At 41.6% G+C, this 14,207-nt stretch overlaps 1 protein-coding gene across 1 annotated transcript in view; it reads right to left on the bottom strand.

Moving 5' to 3' along the window:
- The window catches only part of Chd2 (chromodomain helicase DNA binding protein 2), a 112,270-nt gene that overhangs the window by 16,050 nt on the left and 82,013 nt on the right, over positions 1–14,207 (bottom strand). Inside the window, exons 29-36 of the mRNA XM_032893412.1 lie at positions 12,667–12,805; positions 12,388–12,538; positions 11,222–11,344; positions 9,975–10,103; positions 8,643–8,783; positions 6,037–6,171; positions 3,905–4,083; positions 1,115–1,214 (exon numbers count right to left, since the gene is read on the bottom strand). Of these exons, the coding sequence (XP_032749303.1) occupies positions 1,115–1,214; positions 3,905–4,083; positions 6,037–6,171; positions 8,643–8,783; positions 9,975–10,103; positions 11,222–11,344; positions 12,388–12,538; positions 12,667–12,805 (1,097 nt within the window). The remainder of the gene's footprint in view (positions 1–1,114; positions 1,215–3,904; positions 4,084–6,036; positions 6,172–8,642; positions 8,784–9,974; positions 10,104–11,221; positions 11,345–12,387; positions 12,539–12,666; positions 12,806–14,207) is intronic.

Raw genomic sequence — 14,207 nt, 5'->3', positions numbered from 1 at the left:
ACTAATCCTGACAACCTGAGCTTCAGCCTTGCGATACTCACTGTGAAAGGATAAATAGAAAAGAACAGACTACTGAAAGCTGTCATTGGACATTGTGGGATAATGTATCCTCCCATGAACTATCTTTCTCTCACTCACAAAATGAATAGACAAATATAAAAACTTTATTAGAGTTTCACTAACACACACTTACTATATTAGTCCTATTACTACTATATCATATTCGTCAGTGTAAAATTAAATGATGAACTGTTTGAAGGTATAATTCTCAGGTCAATAATACATCAAGTTTACATTACAACTACAAGTCCATGCTGGCCTTGGCATGACTACAGATTCTGAGGGCACGGCAGTACATGAGAGACAGAGAGTCTCGTGATCAGAGCCTGACACATTAGTGAATGTGGAACAATGTCCCCAGTTGTTCCTCAGGGTTTGATTTGGACATGGCCCATGTGGCAAGATAGCAGATCTACAGGAGGGCTTGCCCGCATGAGAACTAACGCTACAGCAGAAGCCAAGTCACTCTTATGCCCATCCCTGTACTTATACAAAAGGGCAACAACCACCAGGCTTGGCAAATTGTCTCCTTTAAGTGAGCAATTTAGATTCTTCTAAGCAAGAAGCTGGATGGATGCCAGGTCTATGGGCCCATACATGAATAGGAATACAAGAACTTTTTGCCCATGACCATGGGACTTATGACAATCCACATTACAAGCTAGAAAAGCAGACATAAGAAGAAAGGGTCTAGAAAATAAGCTTCTAGGTCATGAGACCACAGGGTAACATTTCCTTGTCAGGAATTAAAACACTATTTGGCTCTAAAGCACTGGCTATCTTACCTAATAAACAACAGTTTTCCTGTCTGGCTATTCATGCAGTGTTAGGAACTAATGGAAAATCACAGTCAATGCATTATGTGTGGATCACAGGTGATGCACTCTGTGACCTGGGATGGTTTCTGTCACCCTGCTTAGGCTGTACACAGACTAAGAGCCAACATCCCCACAGGGTTATCACTACCTCCCCAGGGAAAAACAAAACCTAAGGGGATTTCCTGGAAAACTGATTTGAAATATTTGTATAAATTAGAACTAAATTTGTATTTTACCTCCTCTTCTTGAGATCTTTTCTTATGAGCCATCTTATATAATTTATGTAGTTTCCGTGCATCAAATTCTGTAAACTTGGAAACAAAAATCCATAGGTTCCTAAAAGAAAAATAGTACTGATAAATTAAACAATTTAAAAGCTGATTTTGTTGTTTTGTTCTGGTATTTTTTTCTCTTTTTTTGAGACAGAGTTTCTCTGTGTAGTCTTGGCTCTCCTAGAACTCAATAGATCTGCCCACCTCTGCCTACCAAGTGCTAAAATTTAACATATATGTGCCACTTTGCCTAGCTAAAATGTGATTTTATTTTATAAATGGCAAGCTACTGAATTTTGCTGTAAAATGTTCTCCGAGTCCTTGCACTAAGCTGGTTATAGGAGAACATGCTATCATCCCAGCACTCATTACCACTAAGGCCTGTCATCTCTCCTTCAAACTCTTAGAGACTCCAGAAGGTCCTAGCCTGGCACTGCTGTATAGCATAGGAATGGCACAAAGATAGGTGCTTACACAGAGATGCTGGAAGTAACAATGAGTCAGAAACAGTGAGTCCCTCCTCATCCAAGCTTTCCAGTGAGCACTTTCACCATGGCCATGCTGTGCTGGGCCACAAAACAGTCAACACACTGTGTCGGGTAGTGAGCCTCTTAGTTTACTAAGGTCTCTCTTATAAAAAGCCACAGTCTTCTTGGCAAATTGCAAGTGACCCCACCCTCCCAGAGTCCACTTTCACGCCTCTGGTAAAGCCTTGACTGTGATCGTTTAACCATTTCCACTTAGCTCATCTACACTCACATTTCAAGGTAACCAGCCTTCTGCAGATGTGCATGGCTGTTTGGTCTCAATGTATCTGGGTGCCATGTGTGTGCCTGGTGTGTGTAGAGGCTAGAAGGGGGTCCAGAGTTATAGTTATGAGCCATCATGTAGACATAGGGAGTTGAACCTGGGTCCTGTGGAAGAACAGCACGTGCTCTAACTGATGGGCTGTCTCACCAGCCCTGTAGGCATTTTCTTCATACAACTTCTAAAACTGCTTCTACACCTACTTTTAGATGGACAGTTTCTACGGAAGTCATACCTTGTATTACTTTTGAACTTTTAAAAATCAAGGACATTTTAATGAAAAAGTGCTGGTGACCAAGTATTTAAACAGCAACAGAACCAAGAGCACAGTAGGAAGCCCAAGATGACAGTGTTAAGTGGGAAGAAATGATTTTTCAAACACAATATTTTATACTCAGGATGTGTGGCATGTTGTCATTAGCATCATGACCCGAGATCTCTGGAAACCTACTTTTCACTCAAAACCAATTGACTAAAATAGAGATGCATTAACCATGAACTATATGGGCTGAAGGTAAGTTTATGGAAATAAACTTAACATTAAGTTTTCAAAATTCCCTCTAGTACTGGGAACTAAGGCCAGGACAAGCTACTACGCTACATCCCCAGAGTCTCCCTAGGCTGGCCAGGCCTGTCCTAAATCAAACTGCAGGCTTCCCGACTCAGCATTCTGGGTGGCCGCATTGCCCATCTTGATGACTGTTACGGCTGCTCTACGGGGTTGTCATTTCCTCTGAGTAACTATGGGAAATACAGGTGAGTGTCCCTGCTCTGAAAACTGTGAGACTGGCACTTTAGGAGGAAAATTACACTCTTATCCTCACGTGGTAAGTCACAGTCAAAATACAGACGCACTAAATGCTCTGTACAAGAATACCTGTAGGTTACAGATAGTAAGTATATATGAAACAAAGGGGAATTTTGTAATAAATTTGCTTCCCATTTAAATACATGTTATTACCTATGTTTATGAGTATTTCAAAATCTAAAATCCTTCTGATTCTAAGCATCTATGATAAGGGATATCTGAGATATCTCTGTTTATAAATTAATCTGTTATGATATCTTTCATTAATTTAAACTACTAGTAGAGTTCTTTAATTAAAGGAGATGAAAATAGAGGGTCCAAGTTCATGTACTTATAACCTTTGTTTCCCTTCATGTGTTGGAACCTGTCCTGATTGGTTTTTATGTTAGGCTGGGAAAAGAAAAAAAAGTGAGAAAAGTCCTGACCAGACTGGCTGGTCATACTTTTTTCTTGATAGATAACTGATTTGGGAGGGCCCAGCCCATTGTGAGTGGTGCCATTCCTGGGCATGTGGTCCTGGGTGAGCAAGCCATGAGAGGCTAACCAGGAAGCAGCAGTCCTCTGAGGTCCCTGCTTCAGTTCCTGTCTGCAGGCTCCTGCTCTGCTCTCACCTTCCAGCAATGGAATGTGACCTAAGAGTCCTTCCTAAGTGAAATAAACACTTCCCTCCCCAGCTTGCTTGTGGGCATGTATTGTATCACAGCAGCAAGAGAGTATGCAACCTACCAATTTCTTATAGCAGACATAATAATACCTACACACTAACCTGAGATGAGCCAAGTATTACTCTGGCTTCTATGTCATGTGGGTTTAAAGCAAATATTCTGACAACAAGCCAGAAGGCCAATTATTGTTGTTATTAATTTATTATCATTTATTACTACTACTACCATTATTATTATCATCATCTTCCTCATATAAACCCCATTAATGGTATAATCTTGCTACATCAGAAGAAAAGGCTGACCTTGACAAAATAGCTTACTTCATGGGAAGGAAGCTAAAGCCTAAGGTCATGCTATCAACAGATGAACCTCGTTGGCAAAAGATTTATTAAGGTGGCTATGTTATTTTCAAAACAGAGCACACTCGCACACTGTCAAATCAAACTGGGCAGATTCAAGGCCAGAGTGGGTTACCTCCTCCACAATTTGATGTGCTCCTGGTCTGAATAGGCTCTAAGGCACTCAGCTATGCGGTCTCCAATTTTCAGCAGGCAGCTCCTGGTGTGTTCCAGCTGTTCTTGCACATTGAGTCCCTTGTCGGGTTTGTCCAACTGTTTCAGTGCCTTCTTCACAGGCCTCATCCTCTCCTTACACTGGAACAGGCCAAAAGAACAGCACAAGTCATTTCAGAGAGTTCAGAGAGTTCGATACCAGGTCCACACACTAAGATCCAGGAAAACACGCACCCCCACCCCCATGCTGCGTGTCACTATGGGAAGAGTGGGAACACCAGTGGAATGGGACAAGTGCAGATACACAGAAACTCTGGGGTATAAGTGCCATCACCATATTCGGGATTAGATGAGGACCTCTGATACCTGACTTAGCCTCTCTGAATGTTCTGTTTCCTCATCTGCAAGAGAGCTGTGGCCACGAAGAAGATCAAATGTAAAACAGTATTATAGGTTTAACCTGAAAACCATGATCATAACGTTTCTTAATAATAAAACAAAAATACTATACTCTGTGGTAACCTCCTCAGCTGGAAACTCGTGGGCATTTTTCAGTATTTAATTTCAGTTTTTATAATGGCATAAAGAGACACTACGAATTGGGAAACACTGCTTCAGTGAGTGAGAATAAAAAAATATATCAACAGTTTCTACAGAACAGATAAATTACCATGCACTCAGGCTAGTCTGCTCTTGCTATGTAGCCCAGACTGTCTGACAGTTTGTGATCTTCCTGCCTCTGCTTCCACAGTGGCAGAGTATCAAGCATGTACCACCAGATTTAGTCACTTATGTGGCTAGTATGAGCAAGACCCTTAGTTCAAAACCCATTCAGGTATTAGGTTATTTACAAACAACAGGAAGAACGGGGAATAATTCATTTATTCAATTCATTTATTCATTCATTAATATGTTTCTAATACCTAACTGAACTTTATATAAAACATAATGCTCACAAAATATAAGAAAATTACTTCACTGCAAAGAAAGAAAAACATAGGCATATGCAAGTCGGTTTTAAAGACTACAGGGAAGTCAAAAGACATCACAGAACTGGGTCAATATTCTCCCCTCCATTGTCAGCCCAGGACAGAAACCGTTCATGTTGCAAAGATGACAGCTTTTTCTTCAGCCAGAAAGAGTTGCTGAGGGGTTGGGGATTTAGCTCAGCGGTAGAGCGCTTGCCTAGCGAGCACAAGGCCCTGGGTTCGGTCCCCAGCTCCGAAAAAAAAAAAAAAAGAAAGAAAGAGTTGCTGAAGTAAGCCATGACTTGTGAGGTTTGGAAAGATAATAGAGAGCTGTGGAACATAAACAATGGCGGCCCCTTTCCCATGCTCGCAGAGAAAATGAGTGTGTCCTGGTCCAGCTCTCAGCTTCACATCATGGAAGTAGGTACAGTACAGAACTTCACCACCTCTCATTAGCCAAAGCCCTTCTCCTCATCAGCTGGCCTGTCTCAAGCCACGCTGTAGCCACAGGAGCCGCAATCACTTCCTCGTGCATCAGGAATGGCCCTATTTTGGCACTCGTCCCTCCTCTCGTCTCCCACAACCGCATGCTCTTCCTTCAGAACCCACTTCAAACATTCCTTCCTGGACCTGTCTGACTAGATCAGATCCCCTTCTTACTGGACCGCCACGGTAGTTCTCCTCTCTCCTCTGTACCCTATCCTGGGAGCATCGACATGATTCAGGGAGTTACCTGTCTGCTCAGCTTGGTCACTTACTACTTTCACTATAAACAACAGACTAAAGAAGAATAAGAAATTTCTTCTTTCAAACAGGGTCTCTAAATGTTGTTTCCTGTCCAGCACATTTCTATTTCCCAAATGCCACAGAGAACCCCTCTAAACTCTGCAAGCTCCTGCACAAGTGTGGTACATAAACTCATGCAGGCCCACATATAAACTCAAAAGCAGGAATGCAGGACATGCTCCTGGTTCTAACTACAATCTGCAAAGATAATAAGCATCCGCTTCCAAAGCAGCACGCCCATGTTTACACCAACTGGAGCTCTGTGGCTGCGTCTGTGTGTGAAGGGCAGCGCGAGCAAGTACTGTGTCCCAGCACCAGCATCCTCAATTTCAAGACTTACAATGCTGAAAGTTTCCTGGTCCAGATCATCATCTTCATCCTCCCCAATGGGAACAGGTTCACTTCCTGCTGTAATGTGGACAGGACCCTGAGATCGCTTTGATTTACTTGAAGACTTGGCATCACCACCTTTAACCTTTTCGAAGAGTTACAAAGAGTCATTGTCACTTCTATAATCTTGAAATCTAGGCAGACCTCTTTTTGTTTGTTTGTTCTGCTTTGATGTGGTGATAGTGGGAGTGGTACAGTCTTTATGTGCACATGTGGTGCTGCATGGGTTTATGTGCACCACATCTTTGCATGAATGTGAAGAGGTCATTAAGAGGGTGCCAGATCTCCAGAAATTGGAGTCACAGACATTGCGAACCAGAATATGGGTGGGTACTGGGAACTGAACCTGGGTCCTCTGCAAGATCAGTGCTTTGCTAGAGGAAGGAAATGGTGATCTCAATTCATACAGACCTATAAGATTAATAGCTAAAGTGTAAGTATTCCCATTTCTTCTAAAGGTACTAAATTACAGCTTTGAGTCCATCAATATAATTTTTAAAAAAGTCATGAAAAACCAGGGATAACAAGCAGCAAACTTTATTAACAGCTACCCTCTGATCTGTATTAACTATAACTGACAGAAGTCAAGAGAAATAGGCATGGAGACCAGAATTATGTAGGTCAAAAGCCTTCAGAGGGACATACACAGAGCCCATTTAGGGAAATTTCAAAAGCATGAGATGTTTAGAATGCATTGCTTATTGTTATATGATACAGATTAAATACAACTTTTAAAAGGCATGGAGGTGTGTACAGTTAAAAACGATTGCTCTTACAATGAGGATCCTGGTGTGATTTCCAGGACTACATGGAGGCTCACAAATACCCAGGGAATCTGACACCTCTGTAAGCTCCTGCCTGCATGTGGTACACATACATGTACTCAATCAGACAGGCCCCCACACGCACACACAAAGAAAACATAAAATCTAAGTATTTTAAAGTAGAAATCAAAAGCACAGCAGCGTGGTGCTCTGAGGAGAGGAGACAGGAGGAGTAACTGGAGAAGGGGAGGTCCGGCGGCATCAGCAATGCTCTGAGATACAAAACACAGCCCGCAAGGGGAAAGCCAGGTGAAGTACACATGACAAAACTGTGAACCCGCAAAGCATATGCCTTTAATTTCAACATAGAAAAATCAGAGGCAGGAGGATCTCTGTGAGTTCCAGGCCAGCAGAGCTATACAGTGAAATCCCGTCTCAAAAAGAACACAAACAAAACAAAATGAAAAGGAAAAACCAAAAGGAAACATTATTCTGTAGGAACACTGATGCAAAAGATTTTATCCCCTTTATCCCAGTGTAGTTTCCCTTTATTACAAAGTCTTATTGTTAGTTTTGTATTTGTGTGGATGTGTCCTTCACTCATGTGTAGTCAATGTGTACAGTGTCCACAGAGGTAAGAAGAGAGTCCGTGTGAGTCTGTGTGTGCAGTGTCCACAGAGGTGACAAGAGGACATTAGATCCCTGAGAACTGGAGTTACTACAGATGGATGTAATCCACCACATGGGGGCTGGGAACTGAACTCCATGTTCTGTGCAAGAGCAGTAAATGCTCTTAACCACAGCATAGTTTCTAACATGAAAAACTAGAAAGTCATTTTAATGTGAATAGCTTCCACTACACTACAGTCAAATTACCTGTTAAAAATTATTTTAACTAACACCTGTTCATCAGTGGTAAGGTAGTTTGCAATAAATATACTCTTGTGTGGAGAGAATAGAGTACCCAATGGTCTGAGCTTACTAGTATTTTTATATTTATAGTCATGTTTTAAGGAGAAATTTACAAAAGTAACTTCAAGAAGTTAAGATGTCAAGGGCTAGAAAAATGACTCATGGATTATGAACACTGGCAACTCTTCTTAAGGACCAGAGTTCCAGTCCCAGAACCCTCATGATAGCTGACAACCACATATAACTTCAGTTCCAGAGGATCCAATGCCCTCTTCTGGTCTCTTCAGGGAACAGGCAAACAAGTAGTACACAGAAACATATACATATCCATACACATAAAACTTAATTAAAATTTTAAAAAAAATGTTAAGATGTCAATAGATGGCAGAGTTATAGCTGTGATTTGCTTGAAGCAATGGTTAAGGACTGACTATAAATGACTCTTCATATCTACCTAATAAAAGTAATAAAACTCCAGCAATTCTATGGTTTGGAATGAACTTCATGACACTTCCAACATGAAGGCTTTTAGGCAAGTCTATTCCAGTGTCTCTTGTTGATATATGGTATCTGGTTTGAATCCTAAGCTTTTCAGGTTTACAGTATGTGTAGACTGCCTTCTTCTGACACAGTCTAAGAACCTGTACCTTGTTCTCTCTCACTTGTTCCATCTTCTCTTAAACACTTCAAAAATGTGTAATGACAGACCAAACAAAGGTCTTCTACATCACAAGAGCTCAAGACTGTCTAGCTCTTCCCTGTAAGAAGGGTGCAGGTATCCCTCAAGCAGTCCAAACTTCCTTCCTGGATATACTAAAGACAGTTTTCCCAAGTCATGGGATATCTAAACAGATTTCAACGGTTCTTGTACAATGGGTACCTTTTCTTTCTTGTCCTTGGACTTCTTCTTCTCTTTGTCTCCCTCTCTGTCCTTCCGAGAACTCACTGGTTTCTCTTTGTTCTCTTTGTTCTCTTTCTTCTTCTGCTTTTTTTTCGTTGGACTTTTTTCTAAACCATCATCCTAGGAAGCAAAAAAAACCACAAATTTTCAAGTCTTGGCTTCCTAGTTTGTTTCTAAAGGAAGTAGCACTGGCCCAGTGGCTTATCAATAACTTCAGTCATTTCCAATCAAAGCCTACCAGCACTCACTTGCAGAACTCTCAATCCACTAGACTTGTGCAGACAGACACTGTTACACTCTCTGATCCAATTCTCAAAGCAACTCTCAAAAACATTGACCAGATGGAGTTCAGCTCAGTCAAGAACACTTGCACAATTTGCATGAGGCCCTGAGTTAGATCCCAAGAACCACCCACACCCCCGAAAATGACAGCATTATTATTTGTGCTCCACAAACAGAAAAAACTGAGGACCAAACAAACACCACACCTGCCCTACTACATGTCAGCAAATACTGATGAGGCTGTCAGCACCTGAATTCATGTCATGAACTTGCGTTCAAATCTATGTTAGTGCCACCGGGAGCGTTTCTGGAGGCATCGTCAGATATTACTCAGAACAACAAAGTAAAATCAGAGTTGTCACTGAGTAACAAGGCAGTTTCTGAAAACTGCATTACACAAACTGGCAAGCCAATGGCTAAAGCTAGCCTCCAGAGGCCCTCCAATTAACTGAACTGCATTATAATGTCCCCTGTTAACCAGTTTCTACCAATCTCTTTCATTCTCTGAAATGAAAAGAATTACCACGTCATTTATCGTGATTCAGTTATGTTGGAATTTGTAATTGCTTAAGACGAGCAACTACCGTAGAAGCTTAAATAACGGCCCACATAGGCCCACATATTTGAATGCTTAAGTCACCAGAGAGTGGAATCTCTGATAGGAACAGAAAGATTAGGAGGTGTTGTCTTATTGGGGGAGGTGTGCCACAGGGGAAGTCTCTCTCTCCTCTTTCTCTTTTCCCTCACTCTCTCTCTGGTCAGGATGTAGCTCTTAGCTACTTCTCCAGCACCATGCCTATGACCTACTACCATGCTCTCTGCCAACCTCTGAAACTACAAGCACCCCCCGCCCCCAATTAAAGCTTTCATTTGCCTGGGTAGGCTGACTGTGGTGTTTCTTCACAGCAATGTAGTGACTAAGACACAAGTACATTCCTCTGACAGATTAGGTAAAGATAAACAATATATTGTTATTCTACTATTCTGTTTATAAACAAACACATCACATGGCTTCCCCTGGTGCCATACCTTCACTTCCCCTTCCTCAGAGGGGTTGTCGGAGTGTCGAGGAGACGAAAGCTCCAGCCCATGCTCATCCTTCAGCCTGGGTGCTTTGTTCTCCTTCTTTACTCGAGGCTTCCGCTTCTTTAATTTGGCCTAGGAAATAAAAATAGGACCAAACTACAAATCAGTCCCATTCCATTAGCAAGACCAAGAAATACTCCGGCCAGCTGATGCAGTAATGACCACGTAATCCAAACAAGATAACTTGGGAACACAAAAGGACAAGCAATTGTACCTCAAAGAAAATAAAAACTGAATAAAACAAAGCTCCTAGCCCCTACCTAGGCTACACCACTTTAAATTTCTTGAAACTATTGATCTCATTTTTGGAATTCACTCTAAAGGTAAAACTCCAGAGAAGGTTAAAATGCTTTAAGTACAAAAATATAATTAACATTAAAACAGAATTAACACCTGAGAATTAATCTAATTAATCTAAAACTAAGAAAAAGTTTAAAATATTGTTGATCTAGCCAATCAAATAAACATTCTAAGTATGCTCTAGCTTGTTTCTAGAACTTAATATATCATGTATCTTATTCCCACTATACTATCTACAGAGTGGTACTATGCACTTAAAATACCACTGTGTAGAAAGAACAAATGTTAGTCCAGTGGTTTTTATTCGTGTAGTTTTACTTATCATGCACACATGTACACAGAACATGCCTACGGCGCTAAGCAGCATGTATACATGCTTAGGTTACATCTGCTCTGACTCCTGATCCTGGGAGGTAAAGAAACTTCCAATGACGTCATTAGCAACTTGGGGTTTCTCAGTTGGCAAGGGTAATCAAAACTCAATTCCAATTTCTGAAATTAAGTTTGGAATCCAACTGTCTACTCCTGGAATCCATTATCATAGCAGCCCAGTCAGATACCTAAACATGAAAACTATGTCCCCAACTGAGGACACAAAATAGGAAAGAGTAAGGGCAGGTCTGGACTGCCAGTCCAAAGAGTCAAAGAATATACTGGTGCAATACTTAGGTGGACTTGTAAGAAAGGTGCCAAGATATTGAATTCAATTACTAAACGACCATTTTGTTCTTAGCAAGCAACCTTTCCTATAAAACCCCAAAAGCGTACCTAACCATGAGAGGGCAGGATGCTGTGCAGTGCCCAGAAAGGACGTGACCTTCCTCCTTAGCTCTGCAGGGTTACAGGCTGTCCTGGAGGAAAGCCGGCTGGCACTGCACCCACTCACTCACCTCTTCCCCGCTGGTCACGGTGCCCTTCTTCTCCAGACCCTTCCTGAGCAGTTTCAGCAAGTAGTCCACTCGGGTCTGCAGCTGCTTCCCCTGAGGCTTCTTATCTGTCTCCACTGGTAGAATCTTCAACAGGAAAGGAAGAGAAGCACCCACCACCACCCACGCCTGGTTAGTGAATTCAGGCAAACAGAAACAACCAAGAATGCAGCACAGTCCTTTCCCTCCCGACCTCCCGAAACACAGATTAAAGCCTCAGATCCTATTCTCATGTCCATGGCTCCCAGTCACTGAAAATCCCTCATGAGCCATTCTCGTTTTACAAAATGGGATGGAGAAATCCAGCTCTCCCAGTGGCTCCTACCTGTGCTGTTAACAGGGTAGAACAACTCAGGTAGGAGGGGCTTGTGGCTTCATCTGCTAGAGCATCCCAGCCGTCGTGGATTTCCTCCTTCCAGGAGCAGGGAATCCCTGGAGCTAGGTTAAAGCTTCGTTTTAGATTGAAAATGCTTCTTAGAGCATTGCCGGAGAGCACTGAGCTATGCCAGGACATGATCTGATCCATCTACTGCAGCTGGACTTCTTTGACCAGACTCGATGCTCTAACAGTGCTTCTAACAGGGTGCTGTCACCCTCCTAAACCCAGATGGGATGAGCAGTGTTTAATGTGCCAAGACAAAGCCCTGCTAGGACCACAACATGGAGTGCATCCAGTTAGCTGCCCTTGCTACAGCTCTGAGCATGGCTTGTTACTTGCAATAGATAGGGTGGGAGGCTCAGTTTTGTGGGAGAAGAACAATGAAAGTTCAAGTTCATTACACAAATACCAAGGTGATACTCGGTCTCTGTGGACAGAACTGAAAAGAATTAAGTTAAATGGTGGGCCAACAAGTAAGGCCCAGGATGCTTTCAGTCCTAATAAACTGACCCTGGTATTCGCTGTAATGAAATTTGGCCTGTGATAAGTCTTAGAATTTTAAGATTTCTCCTATGATTTCCCCTGGATGTCATCTTTCCTTTTATCATCATCTACGAGACACGCCACAGTTCACTAAAGATGGTGACTTTCTGAGAATAAGGAAAGCCCCTCTAGAAAAGTTAGAGATAAGTTGTCAATACAAGAATATCACACAGCAGGTCTGGAGAGCTCCAGCACCGCACCCACTTACTTTATCAGTTAGCTTTAGCTCGGGGTCTGTCTTAATTAGCTCCCAATTTCCATAGCCATGTTCATAGATTCCAAGCAACAGACGAGAATCATCCTCCACGCCCCACTCAACGTCAAAATGTGCTGCTTTGACTCGGCAGGTTAAGCAGTATCTACAGGGGTTCAAGTACAAAGGCCTGAGAAGAGGGGTCTTTCCAGTACATTAAAAAAATGTTAGCCAACCACACGCAGCTCTAACCTCAGTCTATGTCCAGCCAGCCATGCGGGAAAAGACACTCACTTTTTTTTTTCCTCAGGGTCCACAGGGATAGATTTATGCAGCATCTCAAACTCTTCTTCATGTTGGATAATGGACTTCACATTAACCTGAACCCCAGAGATCTTGATTGTCGGGCCTCTTCTCTTGCCTGGTCCTTTTCCTAAAGGTTACAAGTTTTACATTCCTTAAGGGAAAAAGCTGTTTATTGTCAAACTCTGATAGGCTCTCTCAATAGACTCTACAATATTACTAGGTCAAAGACATAATTTATAAGAGAAATTGTTTTCAGCTAATGTTTATAAATTTTTTTTTCATTTTTTTCTTGTTTATTTTATCATTCCCATGTTTATAAATTTTAAGCAGTATTTTAACATTTAGTTTTGAAATATGTATTGGTATTTGCACCTGTAATTTTCTTGTTTATCCTTCCTTACTATAAACCTAGTAAAGTTAACAGAAGATTCTAAAGGCATATTCGTGCTGAAATTTTAGAAAAACTAAACCTCAGTGCTTTAGATGACTCATGTTTATCCTCAGAAACGTTCTGTAGAAGTATGAGTACATGTCAACAGCTAACATACTGAAATAATATGGACTGATCATCATAGGCGGCCTGAGAAAGCTTTCTCTAAACTACAATGGAAATCATAATTAATCTGCAAGTGAATATAAAACTGCTCTGGACAGCACCTAAGCTGACAACTACAAGAAAATCAAGACACCACTTTGTTTTGTGAGAACAAAGATGGTTCCTTGTAGAAAAATGAGAGAAAAAAAAAAAGCATGAATATCGAGTTTATATAAAACAACACATAAGATATCTATCTTAAAAGACACAAACGTATTCACTAAAAGAAAAATGAGGTCCTCTTTCTCCCATGTCGGGCTATCAAATATCCAAACATCTGCCAGGTATGTTGGTTTAGGCCTTTGATCACAGCGCTTAGCATGCAGAATTTGAGTTCCAGAACAGCCTGGTCTACATAGTGAGTTCCAGGACAGCCTGGTCTACATAGTGAGTTCCAGGACAGCCTGGTCTACATAGTGAGTTCCAGGACAGCCTGGTCTACATAGTGAGTTCCAGGACAGCCTGGTCTTCATAGTGAGTTCCAGAACAGCTTGGTCTACATAGAGAAAACCTATTCACAAACAAATAAGAAAATGTTAAGAAGCTATTCTGTTTGTGAGCCTTGCCCATAGGCACTACCAAACATCTGCTGGTAGACCCAGACCCACACAGGAAACCCCCATACCAAAGCAAACTCCCACACATTTACCCCAGGACCCACTTCTGTAATTTAAATTTCAGTTCCAGAAACCTACCTTAAAGCTACTCTGGCATAGCTATATACAAAGGAGAATGTTTAGGACGGTACATTAATTTCTTGTAACTTCACTGATACTGGGAAAAGACTATGACTCACTCCTTACATGGAGAGACAGAGAAGACGAAGTATAAAGACCACCTCTACATGGCACACTGTGCAGAACACAACAGCAACTAAATTCTCTTACATTTTTTTTTTTTTTGAAACAAGCACTAAAATAAATTCAAACTTTAC

Source organism: Rattus rattus, chromosome 2, assembly GCF_011064425.1.
Source record: "Rattus rattus isolate New Zealand chromosome 2, Rrattus_CSIRO_v1, whole genome shotgun sequence".
In the NCBI taxonomy this organism is placed as follows: domain Eukaryota; kingdom Metazoa; phylum Chordata; class Mammalia; order Rodentia; family Muridae; genus Rattus; species Rattus rattus.
This window is presented reverse-complemented; position numbering and strand designations above follow the sequence as displayed.